Raw genomic sequence first — 16,629 nt, 5'->3', positions numbered from 1 at the left:
AGAGGCTGGTTTCTCTCCGACTCCACACCACCACATTTCAATGCGAGATAACATAACCTGAAACAACTTATCAGACTTTGTGCACCTTCCTCTGGCGTCAATAGAGGTTTTCTATAATTGTATTTATTAACCTCTAACTTTGCAGAAGGGGCACAACAAGGACATTTCACTAAAAGAGCTCCAGTCAAAGTCCAAATGATGGAAAACAACGTGGAAATACTGGTTGAAATATAACATTTCTATTCAACTATTTACATACAGATGAATGGAAACGACTCTAATGATTATGCAAAAGCATTGCAGTCAGCTCAAATAATCGCAATTATGTAATAACTGTGACAGGCCAGGCCTATAATGTACATGTATTTATGGCAAGATTTCCCAGAAACAATCACGTATACAGCCTCCTTAATTAGGCCTGTTAACCAATTCAAGCATTAATTGTAAATAGCAGCATTTTTTTGTGTAAAAACAAGCACTCTAACCGCACAGTACTGAAACATGGCTTTACACTGATTCAGTTACATCAGGAGAACACATCCACCAGTCAAGAGGGAGCATAGTTTCCAGACAGCCAGACACCGAAGACTATATTTAATCTTGCTGTATTTGATTGTGCTTGCTGGGTGTTAATCATCGAGGCCTGTACATGACTTCGCACAGCTGACTTCAGAGATATGAATGCATAAGCAGTGAGTCCTCGGGCCAGAACGGCACGATCTGACCCGCTTTGCTCGTCTCTGCTTTACTTCAGTCAGAAGTTAAAGATGATTTCTGCAGATAAAAAAAAACAACAACAACAACAACACACACACCAAGAGCAAAAAAAAGAAAGAAAGGAAGCTAGATACAACATTTTAAGTACTTTTGCTGCGACAGCAACACAACTGCAGATCTGTTTTTGACTCGAGAGCTTGCGTCACCGGCCACGACCCGAGGTGCCATTTCAAATCCGTCTGTCCTGCGACCAGGATGTGTTCCCAGCACTGTAGCCTGCGGATATAAATCGAGCACAGCATGTGCTCCGACCACATGGAGTTATTCCTGGCCACAGCGGCACCCTGAAGATGGAGCGGGGGAACAAATGGGGGGGGGGGGGGGTCAGATGCCTCTCCTTTTTAGATACTAGTTTTACAATTCACCCCACCCCCAACCGTACCGAAGAACTCTGGTCTTCCTGCGGTCCCATGATCGGCCTCCCGTTCCCATCACGAGATACGCAACCTTTGTCACCGCTCTATGGTTTGTGCACTGCTGTGTGTTACAATGAGACGTCCCTGTACCTGCAGACGAACACAGAAGTGAAGGTTTGAAAAGAGAAAGGACCTGGATAAAACCTGAGCTGACCTGGTGGTAACGGATCCAGACTGTCCTGCACCCGATCTGACCCTGAACTTGTGATAAACACGGGACTCGCAGCTCTCTGCTTCGATATAAAAGGGCAGACACGGGTTACTATTCCTGCTGGGAATGTCGTCGTCATATCAAGTATCAAGTCAAGTAATTAGTCGATCCACACATGTTTGTGATGAATCCACCTTCACTCTACCCTTTAGCTTTAAGCATGCAGGTTTTTTTGGTGCTTTTTTTTTTTCTATTTTGGTTCAGTCTCAGCGCTTTCGTAGCGGCATTTTTTATTTACTGCCCTCCAAACCTTCCGCACACATTTGCCATGTACCAAACAGGCCCGAGACGCAAAGGGTGCGTGGCGTGCGTGTTTCATACTGGCGACGTGTCTGCTGCAGTGCTGCTGCTGCCAGTCCCGTCATTGAATCAGTGAGTTTTCCTTTGATAACGGCCATCATGAATCAATGTTTGAGGTCCAACAAGTGAAGAGTTGCAACCAAAAAGCAGGCACGTAATTTTTGCTAAGACACCGTCCTTCACCTGATAAAATATCACCATGACATACCAAGAGCAACACTGGGTGTCTGATATGATTACATAGTGCACATGTGATCACACATCATTTCGATGTCTATTTTGCTGGGAACAGTGCGTGACAAATGGGTGTCAGGTCTATTCTGTAGACGACACGCCGTACTCGCCAAGTCATGCCGAGTGGCGGCTCAAACCTGTTAACAAGAGCTCCAAGATGAAAACCAAGACGTTACATGACCCCCGCGCACATGCAGGCAGTGTGTCCCCGGCTGAACTACACAACTGAGTGACAGACTAGACTATTCAGACTATTTGGCAGCGAAATAGCCAGATGTTTCCCTGCGGTTATTTGGAAAAAAAGAAATGGAGCTAAAAGAACAGAAACTACTGGACTTACATTCACTGGGTGTCCACAAACACCAAATCAATGTTGTTTGGTTTGTGTAAAAGGGCCGTTTGCTCAAAAAAACTGAAAGAAAGATTGAAAGAAAAGTTATTTAGATATTCAGATTTTAGTGTCTAAAAAGGGTCAAATTCTTGCACTTCACATCATAAAAGTCAATCGTCTCATTAAATCCTACCTGCAAGGTAAACACCCAGTTTCTGGCACATATGCACTGTAAATGTTTGAGGAGACATGTCTAGAAACCAGATCCACAGACGACATCACACATCTGTTTTCAGTGGCAGAGTAGGACTCGGACACCTTTGGGCTTTTTGCTCGTCAGATAAATGGACTTCTGTCACAGAAGACATTTTGACATGTCAAAGTGGGAAAATCACAAGTGTAAATAAGAAGCACTGAGATGGTTGAAATGAATTTAGCTGCTGCTGGTGGTGTTACAAACACCATCAGTGTTCAATGGAACACAAGACACATTGTCTGTGGTGAAAAGGCCTATTGATGGGAGTTTGTGCTGCTCTGTCAATGCTGCCGCTTCTTTGATTAATCTAAAAACACATTTAATAAATCTATAACGTGATAAATAAAAGAAAGTAGCCCTGTGCTTTGATAACCATCGGATTACAGTACTAACCTGAGGTTAGATATTAAGGATTACTTCAGCCACCGTAAATTCTGCTTATTTTGATAGTAAACATCATTCTGTTATATAAATTCTTCAGAAGCAAACCAAATAAACAAAACATTTAACAATTTGCCAAACTGTGCGCACGCTGAATCTTCGGTGTAAAAACAAAACGGGAACTTTTGATTCGAGTTGTTTCAGGTTAAGACGTGATCTTTAAAATAGCAACAGTCCAGCGTAAACTCCGTTCTGTTTAATGTGTCAATCACTTATTAGTTGATACCAGATGGGGGTTGTGTCAAACACACGAGTTGTGAAAAAGCACTTTTGTCTCTGAGCAGCAGGGTGTCATGGTGAGCACACGAACCGCCTCCTGAATAGGATTGAGGTTCTCAAGGACAAACCCTGATGTTGGCAACCACCTGCCCGTCATGAAGTACAGTTTGACATTAATCTGCGGGTACTTGTGTCGTGCATTTCCGGTCAGTCAATACAAGCTGAATCAGATAGTTTGCTCAGCCTAGAAGACATTTAAGCTACAGTAGTTAGCATTTAGCAGCACTTAGTTTTCTCCATTGTGCTTACATTTAGTTGCAGTAAATTTTCTTTAGCTAACGGTAGCTGTGATTGAACTCAGACAAGCCCTGACTTAGCGCAGCCACTGTGGTTTGATTTTTATTTATTTTTTTATTTTTTTCCCGGCCTATTAAAGACATCCTCATCTGGGTATATGTTGAGCTATATGTGCCAATATAAAACTTTTTTTAAAGAACATAATGCAAAAAAAAAAAAAAAAAGATGCTTGTCGAAAATGAGAAACTGCTCCATTTTTCTTTTTAATTTATAGTTTTCTACAATTGTTAAATTCCCAATGAAATTTCAGTGCACTGATGTCTGTGTGTACAATAAACTGTAAAATATTCTGTGTCAATTAGTTATATTTGTGATGAGTGTCAAAGTTGTTCAATAACCATATTTGAGGGATTGTTGCAAAAACATATATTTTTTAACATTTTGTATACTACAAATATAAATAAAGAATATCGGCCAAAATATTGATATCGGAATTTTTATACTCCCTAATATCGGAATCGGCACTGGCCCAAATTTTTTTTATATCAGTCGGGCTCTAAAAATGACACATTTCTGATAAATAATCGATAAAAATATAAATGTGGAAATTTTGAAAGGTAAACCAATCAAAAGCACAGATTCTTCAGCAAATTGGTAGTTGCTGCGTTTTGGCTTTGTAGGCCTGTGCATGGATGGATGTTTCTGCAGCGTCATGACAGATAAATACATATCCAACCTTTTTAATAAACCCTTTTAAGTCTTGAAAGATCTTACGCATACAACCTCTGTGTACCAAAACCTCTAGTGAAAGGGCGAACAAGGCAACAGTCTCTGTTAGCCAAACAAGCCTCGTTTTGTTTTGTTTTTTAGCAAAAAATCTCCACAGCAACAGAGTCCAGTGCATCGAATCTGCGTGTGTGGTGTCGGTGCGGCCAGCTGAAATCATGCATCACTATGACACAGCCCATTGCAAATAAAGTGACTCCTGGCAAGACAAACACTGGCTGAACCTACAGATTAAACATGGCTCAGCTTCTCAGGAAAGAAATGTGATTTGTTTAATCTGATGAGCTTTTGTCTGCTTCAGGTTCGCGACCTCAAAGCTAAAGAAACCATCCAGGGTTTCTACTGTAAAATCAAATGTCAGAGGATGGTGAAACATATACCCATTATCCTTTCCCAAACACCAAAACGCTGTAATACACTAACAAAAGCAGCAAATCTTCCCATGCGAGTGGCTCGGAAATGCTTAACGTTGTTAAAAACAAAACGCCTTGCATAATCAATTGTCAAAATAGTTGCCGAGTCATTTTCTGTCAACTGACTCAGCTCTAAAAGAATATTTTTAAGATCCTGTTCATTGCAACCCATGTAGATAACCTTGTTGTCAACTCAACTTAATTTTTTGGTATGATTTTGTAAATTGAGAGCAGACATTTTTGCAGATCATCAGACTGGCTGGCTGCTAACTTGTGGCTGTTTAGTTTTGGGGGAAATTATCCGATTTATTTTTTTGTTTATTTTACAGTTAAGTAGCAGCGCCAGTTCCCTTCCTGCATAATTGGTTACAACACAATAAGTGCTGTTTTTATCTTCTACTATTCAACTGATGCGTTCAAATACAACTCCAGACTGAGAATACTGAGTTTGAGTTTTTTTCTGATTATCTAAACGACAGAACTGCTCAGTGTTTTCATCATAACTAAAAATCTAACCGTTGCAAGTAATTGTTTTAAGAAGCTACATGTAGAAGACCTGTTTTAAGAAGCTACAAATTATATCCAGCTACGAAAAAAAAAAAAAAAAAAAAGAGTTCAAACAGAAGTACAGAGAGACGTTACTATGGAGACGGTGTAAACTGGCAGCATGTTACAGACTGGCTAATTGGGAGTAGCAGAAAGTTTCAAATCGGCACGTCGTGAATCTTTGATCTCAACTGGCCCGAAAAGGTTTTCAGAGGCTTAAGCATCTGCAGTATTTGCTCGGCGCAGCGTATATCTGCATACGACACTCCACAATAATTACTGACAAACCAACCGCCGGTCTCCTCGGCGGTGCTTTTCGGGTATGACGCCCCCTCAGCTACGCACCCCCTCTCTCCATTGTAACCCAAACTGTAACTTATGGGCTGTCTGGACTGTGATGCGCACAGAGCGAGACTGCTCACGAAGCCTATTTCATAAAAAGATCAACGTTATCTGCTCACTCACACGTTCACCAGCGCACGCGCGCGCACACGCACACACGCACACACACACACACACACACACACACACACACACACACACACACACACACACACACACACACACACGCACTATAATGTATGGAGGGGACGCTGTGCGGGGCCCTCTGCCAGAAAACGGTTTATTTTTACACGTCTTCAGCCTTGGCAGGACCGCAGAACTGCAAGATAAGGACGCTCCAGCACTCAGGAGAATCTTTGTTGTGTCAACTTGTTATTAACAGTAAAGTAATAGGTTAGGTTAGGTTCGGTTAGGTTAGGTAGTTACTTTATTAATCCCCGAGGGGAATTTTTTTTCGCTACAGCAGCATACAGAAGCAATAAGATAATAATAGAATAATAGAAAAGCAATAAAATAGCAGTAATATAGTTCTCTGAACTTCAGTTATTCTGAGTGTTGACCGGGTGCGTTATCAATGAGGCCGAGGAACATGCTGCAGTTGAGCTTTTTATTTATTTTATTTTTTTTCATTACCTACACCAGAATTTCCTCACGGAACCAAATTTTTCGAACAATTCGACAGGAAACACACTTTTCTTAAATTACTTTTTGCTCGAACAGTTTTAAAGTACACGGAAAGCGCCGTAATAATGGGAAAATAACATCGTATGGGTCGACTGACTCAATATTATGACACGTCTTCCTCTACCAACCACCTCAGGAAGTCACAGTGTGCAATGCTAACACTATGAACACTATGCTCATACACCAAAGTAGGACACAACCTAGTACAAAAGCCTTATTGACGAGGTGAGAGTGTGCAGCATCTCCCGGGCGGTATCAAGTACGTACCTCCACGAAACGTCCCAAGCGTCTCATACATGCTTATTCGTGACCACAATACAGTTCCTTCTGTCAAATCCAGAATCTACCCTGCCAGCACGCCTGACTTGTGACTTCTGCTCGAGGAGATTTAAATCATTAGAAAGGTTTATACTGTATCTAAATTAGGCAAAGCTCTTGTATGGTTGCTTAATATTAGACTACGTTCTGATAGTTAAAATATTTTGTCATTTTTCTTAAATTAAACGAGACTGAATCTCTGTACCTACATGAGCACAGCAGAGGGTTGAGCTGAAAGGTAGCGTCAGTTGAGCTTCGTCTGACTTGTATTAATATATTTAACTTAAAACATTCAACACATTAATCAATAATTAAAGTGACTATTCATTGCTAAATGTCACATATTCAACACAAATAGGAAGTATTGTTACACAAGCCAAACTGACTAATGTTTTGTTGCCTTGACAATAACTGGACCAGTCCAAAGCATTGGTATTTTAAGTGCAGACAGGTTGACTAAACACACTCGATGTGGTTACACATCATACATCAGGGACCAAAGAACCAAATATAATATGACCAGTCTACGACAGGCAGGCCTGACTTCAGCTTTGTTCTTCGGTTGAATACGTGACTCTATGCCATCACAACGGAGACTTTAAAATAATAATAATAATAATTCTTTCGGGCTTTCACTCCCTACGTATATTGTCTTATTCACGGGGGATCGAAGACAGGAAAGTTCCCGGGACCCACTGGGCAAAGAATAGAGAGTCATATCACAAGTCAAAGGCTGCGACTCGTCGAGTCTCCAATCCACCTGTTTTGAATGAAGAAACCAGAGCGGATGCAAAATCCAACACATCAGGAGATGAACCACCGAGGGGAAACGCACACCGGGCATTAACAACACCTGTACTTTTATCTGATCACTCGTGAACCAGGACAGACGTTGATGCCGGGTGTCCCAGTGCCAACCCGCTGAGTACTTCTGACCAAGTCTAGATGGGGCTGTCACAATCGTGAAATTTGAGTTGCCAATGTATTAACGTACGGATCACTGCAATTAATTCTTTGTCTTTTTCTGTTCATTTCAATTTGACTCCCAGCTTTTCGCTGCAAATCTGACACATCGCCTCTCCTAATTTATTGGGCTCTCAGTTTTCATCTGGCTTGAAACCAAAATGCTCTGTGGTGTTCCGCTTCGCGACTAAATCTTTGATGATCAGGTGCCGTCGGACAAAAATGAGAGGCTAAGTGCCTCAAGACAAACAGTTTGTGGCGCTAATTCGCCGCTAATGTGCCATTAAGCCAAAGCAGGAGAAGAAGGCAGCACAAAGGGAGGGCGTCATTCAGAGAGAACCAGATGAATGAAACGACTCAAATGAATATGCAAAATTAGTATGTTCAGTTCAACTGCCACTTTTTAAAAAGGTAAAATAGCAACAATCACAGTCATTGAAGGTAAAAAACAACTCATCATTCGCTAAATAATCCCATTCACACGGTTTTATGTATCGCATATGACCTAATTATACAGCACTAAAGGATCCCACAGAACCAGTCACGAAGCAATTGTCAATTCTGAAGTCGTCATGTTTACATTATCAACCCATAGATATGCTGTGTCATCTTGTTTTGCACCCCGGCCCCTCCCAGCTTGTCCGAACTGATAAGGCGATGAATACGTGATGCACATGTACGGTGTAAGTATGAGTATGTTGACCAAGTGCAACTGTAGTTTGTACTTTAAAAAAAAAAAACAACACACACATCTGAATGCTCAGAAATGATTTTACACCAAATTACATTTATGTGTTGATGGTCGACTCCAGCGGGACGTTAAAAATATTTAGTATTGTGGATGTAATTAACAAAATAAAGGTGGTTACATCATTCGCTTCATAACGGTGAAGCATGTTAGTGTTGTAGCTGCTGCAGATAGATTTTATAACTGGTATCTTTATAACCATGTTCATATACAGAAGCAGCAGATAAATCTTTAGGGGTTGTCAGGTGATTACCGGGAAAGGAAAGAAGAAAAAACTAAGTTGGTTTTCAGTCGTATCTAATCTTTGATACTCGATAAGAAATTGGATCAACTGAACATTTATTTATTTATTGTTTCCGCTCTGCAAGAACCTCTTAAAAACAACAAAAAAAGTCTACAGGCTCATAAAAACAAAGCCAAGTGTTGTTTTTTTTTTTTTTTTAAATAGTTTATGTATCTTAAAAAAGTATGAGAACCTTCAGTTTATCATAAAGATTAATTCCCCCAAAATTTATATGCGTTTTTCACTGGACAGGAAGAAAAACTGGTCTTAAAGGCTGTCAAAATGTAGTCGAGTAAAAAAAAAGGTACAAGATTTGCAACTGAGATTTAGTGAAAGAAAAATACTCAAGTAAAGTACAAATACATGACTTTTTTTTTTTTTTTTTTTGGTGTTGAGTGCAGTACCGGAGTGAATGTACGTAGTCATCTTCCACCACTGTCAGCCAAGATGAATGAAAACCAGACCTGTGGCCAACAACAACAACAACAACAACAACAACAACACAATAAACCAGCCCACCTGGTCACCAGCAGGTAAACCAAACCCGCCTCCAGCTGTCTTCTCGACGGGATGTAATTCATCACCACGGTGAGACGTGTCCGCGGAGCTGCGCAGTTAGCAGACATCCAAGGTGACATTAGCGGAAACACCGACAGCGACGCGGCCGAGATGTTCGTTAGCTAGCCAGATGCTGCATTCGCGTCACGTCGGCAAAAAAAAAAAAAAACACACACAACTCTTATTGAGGTTTTTTTTTTTTTTTTTTTTTAAGTGATTAAGCGCTCGTGCTAACATTTTTTTTTTTTTTAATTTTATGCACACCCGGTAAAACAGCCTGCTTGTTTTGTTTGTTGTTGTTGTTGTTGTTTTATGTATTTTGTACGGATACGACACGGTGATGTACGTGGTTCACCTGTGCGGCCACCTTACCGTCGTCGCTTCGGTACCACGTCCGGATCAACTGGTATCGTTGCTGTACAGAAACTCCTACAATCACCCCCCCCCCCTCTTCCTCCTCCCCCCCCACCTCCTCGTACTCGTAATCAAAACAAAGCGAGATGAACGCGGCGCTTTCGCTGTGACGGTTTACCGGCGGAGAGAGGAGGGGAGAGGGGAGAGGAGGGGATGGGGAGTGGGGGGGGTTCCCCACCGGGGAAAAAAAAAAAAAAAAAAGCCGAATAAGTGAACGCAAAACCTACCTGACATCGGCACACCATGTCCGCGTCTTGCGCGAGCAGATCCACAACTTTTCCTTTCCCCTCGTCGCCCCACTGAGCCCCCAACACCACGGTCACTTGGTTGCCAACGGCCGGTCGAGGCGCCCGTTTCGTCGGGCTGTCTTTGCCGCCGTTTGGGGGCCCGGCGGCTTCCTGGCGCCCGCTTCCTGACATTTCTGCTGCTTTGACTTGTCCACCCTAAAAAAAAAAAAAAAGCACCGCGCTGCCCGCTGCACCAAAAGACGGCAGGGAGAACTGACTCCCCACTCCTCCCTCCGATGACTCCTCCACGGCAACGTTGGACGCTAAAGCGGAGTAGCACATCTCACGCATGCGCACAAACGTCTGAAATCGCCACCAAAAAAAATTTAAATAAATAAATAAATAATACTTTCTTCACTTTGCGGTACCCTTTTATTTTTTTTAATTCTTTATTGTATTATACGAGCGCAAAAACAAAATATAAGAAGTAAAAAGGAGACAACGGTCAATCATACACAAGCAGGCTGCGCAATTGATGTGCTCTTCACGTTAACTTTTTCTGAACAAATTTGGACATTTTATGACACTCCAGCTGATACTAACCACTTTTAAATCTAAACTAAAGACCTATCTGTTTACCACTGCTTTTGACTGACATCTGTGTGTTTTTGGTTGTTTGCTTTGTTTTTATTGATCGCTTCTGATTGTGCCTGGCTTTTAGCCTATAATTTTATCACTTGTTTTTCTTACATTTTGTAAAGCACTTTGTCTGGCATGGAGGTATGAAAAGTGCAAATTAATTTCACCTTGCGTTATGTATGGCTTGGTTTAAATTTTCAAATGTAATAAATAGTGGATTGGAGTTACTAAACCTGGATTTGTGGATATGAAATTTGGCAAAGAGAAGGATCAGGTTGATAATATAATATTCTTTGATTTTATGGTCATTATATTTATTGAAACATTGCATGAAGTCAAATTAAAGTCAATATTATCATCATACAAAAGAGCAGCTGAGTTTCACAGAATAGTAAAAGCAACCATTTTAATGCTAAGTTATACAAATGAAAAGTAAAAAGATTAGCTGTATAACAAGAAATGTATCTGCTATTGCAGCATTCACACTTATTATATTGATCAACAAGAGACCAAAGGTGTGAAAAAACAGTGAAATGGAAAATAACAGTAACTTAAGTATTTGATGTCGACATTTGGAAACAGCATGTCGCAACATAAACCATTACAGATCTGTCAAACAGCTGCATCCTGCCCCTGCGTGTCTATATAAGGAATAAGGATTACTGACTTTCTCTCAACAGGCAACAAGCTTGTAGTTACAATACTGAAGCTGTAAAATGTCATATTTTGAAATATCTGGCTCCCTCTGATGGTGACTAGAAATGCACGCATGTTCCCATTTCCTCAGTATGAAGCATTGCTGTGTGCTGTGCTTACTACACTCCTTCCTTAAGGAAAGATAAAACAAAAATAATATGTGGAACCCACCGATTTTGCAAAACTTAGTTGAAACAATGACCGTGAAACACAACATGTTGTCAAAGTTGTTCAAATTAAAGCTCGTTAATCAATCAATTATAAAAACGTTTTCCTTTTTTTTTTTTTTATTTTTTAACATAATTTGTTATCTGTTGCAGATGGAGGTCAGCGGTCCTCGATGCAGCTCACGTCACGACTGTGCTTTCATCTCCTTTGAGCTCAGCGTGGCACAGATGGTCAAGTGGGTGGACAAGAGGCAGCTGAAGGATCAGGTCACGACTCAGGCTCAAACAACCTAACGTCATGCAGGTTTTTCACACTGACCTTGTTTTATGAAAATAGTCAGACAATTATGTCTCCATAAGTCAACATTAACTGGAATTGTGCTGTGAGGTCACATATTTCCTACTAAATCCATGACATTACTGCAAAAACTGATTTCATGTGAGTGTGACTATTTACCTGTTTACACATATTTGTGTTTCGTCATCCAACAGCCCGCCAGAGCACTGAACTCCCTGAACTGCTGCCAAGGAGCTCAGTGCTGCTGCCTCAGACCTTGTGTTCACTTGTCAGCTGTTCTACACAGAATTGTTAAAAAGGAAACTGGTGTGAGAGGATTTCACGTTTGCTTTTCCATCACTGCTCTGTTTGTTTCTTCCACCAATTATAAATCTCTTTATTAGGGGTCCAAGCAGCAAATTTAGCTACTAGGTTGCAAATTCACCCCGCTACTCAGACACAAATAATGACACATTCACCTCAAGGTGGCGGTATAACAATCAACTATACGTTTATGCAATTATTTGGAAAACGGTGAAAAAGATGCATGCTGGGATTTCTTGTAGTCTTTTCTCCGAAAACTCAACGAATACATTCCCAGTCAGCAGGTTTGCTTCTAAATGGTGAGTCAGAATTATTCTGAATATCACTTTTTTTTTTGTTAAAACAACAACAACAACACATTGCCCCACTGGTAAGTCTACATTAAATTACACATTAAAGTAACCTGTAGGTTTATTTTAGTGTGAATGGTTTTTTTGCAAGAAAAAACAACAACTATGGCCTTACTTTTTAAAATATTGAACTTTTTTTTTCTAATTATTTGAACCTCGCGCAGAAACATCTAACGGTTCAGATTTAAGTTCAGCACCAAAATTTACTTTACTTTCGAGTTCATTCGCATCAGAACAAACATCCTCCGTCTTCCTGCATTGAGTAAGAAACATTTGGTACAGAAAATACAAAATAATGCAAATTAATTAACTGTATAGCCACTCAAAATACCAAATGATGTATTTGGGGGTATGCGTATGTGAATATTTAGCAAGCAAGACTCACATGTCAACATGTCAGGGTTTCTCAGGTAAGGCGCAGATCATCTGTTGTCCTGCAGGGGGCAGCGCATTTCTGATGCGTCGGTGGTCGCTGGCCGCTACACTCTTTGTTTGTTTTTATTTCCGTAGCATGTGAGCTCACGCCAAAGGAGCCGCTGCTGCCGGTTATAACCTCCTCCATACGTGGGGTGTTTCACGTCCTTAACATTGTCCTGAAATGTCTCCTCAGCTGCTTCTCAGGGCTTTCGTAAGCGAGCGGCTGACGGCTGCTGCCGAGGAAATATTTCATGTTTTTGAAAAGACGATAGCAAAATACGAAGAAGAAGCTTCCAGCTCAAAGCAGGAGATCGAGCGGCTGAGAGGCCTGCTGCAGAAAACAGGTGTGTTTACAGGTAATTTAATGCTGTTTAGGTGTCACACTAATCTGGAGTATTTATCATACAGTGTCGTCTCTCCGAGGGAATCTGTTTTATGTCTTTTTTTTGTGCTCCGAATTTAAATGATAATCTAAAAACTCAAATTATTGATATTGTAATTGAATGACGTGAAGGTGATGTTTGAAAGTATTAAAAAGTTTTTAAAAAAAGAAGAAGTTTTGCCTTACATTAGGGCCAAAGATAACATAGTTTTGATTACTGATTAACTGTTGAATATTTGAATTTGAAATTTTGGAAAAAAATATTCAAAGATTGAAATTAAAGCGTCAACACTTTGTCGATTAATCAGTCGATTGAGAGCAGATAGGGAACTCCTATGCCATTAAAATACTTACTTGTAATCTTTTAAGTAAATAAGTAGATTTTATGCTTTTGTTTGTCATACATTATACAGAGTAGGCTAAATTTATTTGGCTTACGGACTATTTGCTTAACAAAACAAAGACATATGAAGAAGTCAGCTTCAGCTGTGTGAAATTACAGGAATGAGAAAATAATCAGCACATTAAAAATGATTACAATAATTATTCTGAATGATTATAGTTAAACCACTCTCTAGGCGATAAAACTGATGAAGAAATAAGATGCTTTTACTCTTCTTCTTTTTTTTTTTAGACGTCTCCCAGTCGTGTGTCTGTAAAGTGGAAACTCCACCCGAGCAGCACCAGTGTGAGCAGGAGCTGAGCTTCAGCATCCATCAGGTGGATCCAGAGCCTCGACACATCAAAGAGGAAGATCCTGAACTCTGGGCCGATCAGCAACAAGAAGAGGGCGAACAGGTAGGAGAGTTTAAGGATGCCGACGTCTTATATCCACCCGATTCCTCTGTCCGGGAGGAAAACCAGCAGGAGGACACAAAACCGTCTTTGCAACATCTGGCGCAAAACTGCGAACGCGAGGAGGAATTTCACGAAGTGCAGGAAACCAAAACTGCACAGTTCATGTTACCGCTCGTCTCACCGCTGTCGTCACAAACTCCGCTCCAAAATGAAAGCGTCCAAGACGAAAGGGAGAGCGAGAGAACTGCTTCGAGTTTTACATCAGACCAAACGCAGACAGAGCAAAGCCCGACCTCTTTCATCACTTCCAGAGAAACAACTGAGTTTTCTCACTTGAACTCGGTAGCGACCGACTTTCATTGCTATTTGTGCGATAGATCTTTTTCCTTCAGTAATCACTTGATAAATCATGCTTTTCGCAAGCATTCAAAGGACGCGGGCGTCCTCTGCGCTGTGTGCGGAAAGACCTTTGAGTCCACCGAGAGCCTTCGCGTGCACCTCGGCTCGCACAGGGGCTCAAAGTGTCACATGTGTGGCAAACAGTGCAGAAGCGTGTCCGCGCTGACCGAGCACATGGCCAGCCACACCGGCGTGAAGCTGCATCGCTGCCACATTTGCGGGAAGGAGTGCGGCCGCAAAGGAGATTTGAAGATCCACATGAGGATTCACACGGGCGAGAAGCCTTTCTGCTGCTCCTACTGCTGCAAAAGTTTCACCTCCAGCGGACATCTGAAGAAGCACATGAGGAGCCACACGGGAGAGCGACCGCACCGGTGCCACGTCTGCGGCCGAGGATTTCTACAGAGCGGCCACCTGAAGTACCACCTCGGGACTCACACTCAGAAATACTGACTGTTTCATCCACCGGGACACGGATTTAAAAGGTGCCATTAGGAGATAAAATGATCAATCACTTCTGGCTCTGAGCATAAAGAGTCAGTCCCTCCAGGATATAGCTATTTTTTTATTTTTTTTTGTGATTGTTGCAATCAAAAGTGCTAAAAAAAATTCCAGCATATTTTCTCAAAAACTTCTGAAGTTGGAGTTATCAAGACATGTTGACCTTTGTAAGGTATTGTTAGTAAAAGGCAGTTAACGAGGATATCGAGATCTTATGGATTATATCGTTAGCAATATACTAACTTTGAGGATGCTGTCGACTTTATAATAATAATAATTGGTCAACTGACAGTTGGAGCAGGTGCAGTGCACTTTTTGCTGGCAGAAGAAAGCCTGTTGTGCTGTGCCGTCTCTCTATAAAATTATCCTCTGCGCCTGGAATTAATTAAATTGTAGTAACAAATTAATTAAAACGTCGGAATAAAGTTGGTAACACGGCAATGTAGTAAGGCATCAGAATAAATATTTTTCTCTCTCTATGATCACTCCAGGACAGCTGGAAATGAGTTAAGTTCTCATCTGTATCTTACCATCTGAACTAAAAGAAACACAGGGCTCAAAGATACAAAAAAAAGTCATAAAAGTGACATAGTTTTACAAAACATGATAAAGAACACACAGACTGCTACTTCGGTAAAACCAGTGCTTTGAAGGTGCCTTAAAGTGCTTTAAATGCATTTAAAATTATATTAAATCAGACTGTTTGCACAAAATCACAGTGAAGTCTCTTCCAACTGAATGTCTGCAAACTCTTGTCTTGTCGATGAAGCAAATTGTTTGTCAGGAAAGGTTCACGTTGTGCCATAATTCCCTCTGCAGAGCCTCTCCTTTTTATTTTCGCATCAGAGAAATTGTGGAAATCTTGCTAAATTGCAAGCTTGTTTGAATTTGCATAAATGATTGCCTTCGCTGGCGATTCCCTGGAGGGACTGAATCAGAGAAAATAAAATCTATCTTTTAACAAAGGTATTACATTTTACCGAGAGACGTGTCTTTATTTTTAAAATTACTGAGATGGAAACGACAAGAAATACAAACTGCAGCAGGACACATTTTTGTCTTATTTTTAAGTAAAAAAGTTTTACTTTTAGCTGTTTGATAAATGCGGTTTGTTCCTCTCTAAAAGAAGCAATAACGCTGCTGTAAACATCAAGAGAAATTTAATGGCATTAAATCTGTGCATACAGTTTTATTGGTTCAGATCAGACTTGCTGACCAACACTAACCACTAATAGTAGTTAACTAATGACAAACTGGAACATGTTGCACTATCTCACCAGGATTTAATCAGATGTGCTGTCTGATACATCATCTGATTATGTCCATAAATATAAAACAACACTTTCACACTTTTACACTTGTGTACTGACTTGTTTAACAGCTGTTTTTATTCTGCTCTGTTCGACTTGTGTCATTGGTTTATTTAAAAGGTTTGGATTTTTATTGTGAAGAACTTTGCTACGAATTACAGGAAAGAGTATATATTTCCGTGCAAGCACTTATTCATTCACTGCTTGTTTACTATTGGAAGTTAAATTTTTCTTATGTGTTGAATTGTACACTTGCGTGCAAGTTTACAATTTTCTGTAGAAACAGATTTTCTGCCTGTAGTGTCACAAAGAGAGTTTATGACTGAAACTGACTTCAAACCCTTTTCATTCTCTAAAGAAAATCTTTAAATGATGTTGAAAATATGCAACTGAGATTTTTTTTTTTTTAATATTAAGGAGCTGTTCCTGTGAATTTCAGGAGAAGTCATCAACTATGAAGTGGGTGAAAGACATGATATTGTAGCTGCATTACAGGTGACTAAATCTAATCGGTTAAAAAAAAACACGGTAATAAAAATAAAAACTTCTGTATTCATGGTAGAAGAGAATTAATCTAATGTCCCTTTTTTTGCACCAAACAAAAC

General features: G+C 40.4%; 3 protein-coding genes across 4 annotated transcripts in view; 2 read left to right on the top strand and 1 right to left on the bottom strand.

Annotated features, from left to right (window-relative positions):
- The window catches only part of LOC138617725 (adenylosuccinate synthetase isozyme 2), a 24,753-nt gene extending 14,650 nt beyond the window's left edge, over positions 1–10,103 (bottom strand). Inside the window, exon 1 of one of the 2 annotated variants that reach the window (XM_069692969.1) lies at positions 9,765–10,103. In XM_069692969.1, the coding sequence (XP_069549070.1) occupies positions 9,765–9,956 (192 nt within the window). In that variant the 5' untranslated portion in view covers positions 9,957–10,103. The remainder of the gene's footprint in view (positions 1–9,764) is intronic. The other variant, XM_069692968.1, reaches the window with a different exon arrangement.
- On the top strand, positions 8,967–16,629 carry LOC138617727 (zinc finger protein 37 homolog). The gene is made up of 3 exons (XM_069692975.1): positions 8,967–9,098; positions 11,420–12,978; positions 13,651–16,629. The coding sequence occupies exons 2-3, from the start codon at positions 12,816–12,818 to the stop codon at positions 14,664–14,666; spliced, it is 1,179 nt and encodes a 392-aa protein (XP_069549076.1). The 5' UTR covers positions 8,967–9,098; positions 11,420–12,815; the 3' UTR covers positions 14,667–16,629.
- LOC138617726 (equilibrative nucleoside transporter 1-like) overlaps positions 13,752–16,629 on the top strand; it is a 41,217-nt gene continuing 38,339 nt past the window's right edge. The window contains exon 1 of the mRNA XM_069692974.1: positions 13,752–13,814. The gene's annotated coding sequence lies outside the window, so the exon portion shown is untranslated. The remainder of the gene's footprint in view (positions 13,815–16,629) is intronic.

Source organism: Brachyistius frenatus, unplaced genomic scaffold, assembly GCF_029030835.1.
Source record: "Brachyistius frenatus isolate BFR_SWC_R1_liver_20210118 unplaced genomic scaffold, ASM2903083v1 Contig_13, whole genome shotgun sequence".
NCBI lineage: Eukaryota > Metazoa > Chordata > Actinopteri > Embiotocidae > Brachyistius > Brachyistius frenatus.
The sequence above is the reverse complement of the archived record's forward strand: the minus strand, read 5'-3'. Positions and strand labels throughout refer to the sequence as shown.

Excerpts from the sequence above, each read along its gene's own strand:
- LOC138617727 (XM_069692975.1), top strand. The coding sequence starts at position 12,816 with ATGTCTCCTCAGCTGCTTCTCAGGGCTTTCGTAAGCGAGCGGCTGACG. Across the intron at positions 12,979-13,650 it reads AGGCCTGCTGCAGAAAACAG|ACGTCTCCCAGTCGTGTGTC; the intron begins GTGTGTTTACAG and ends TTTTTTTTTTAG.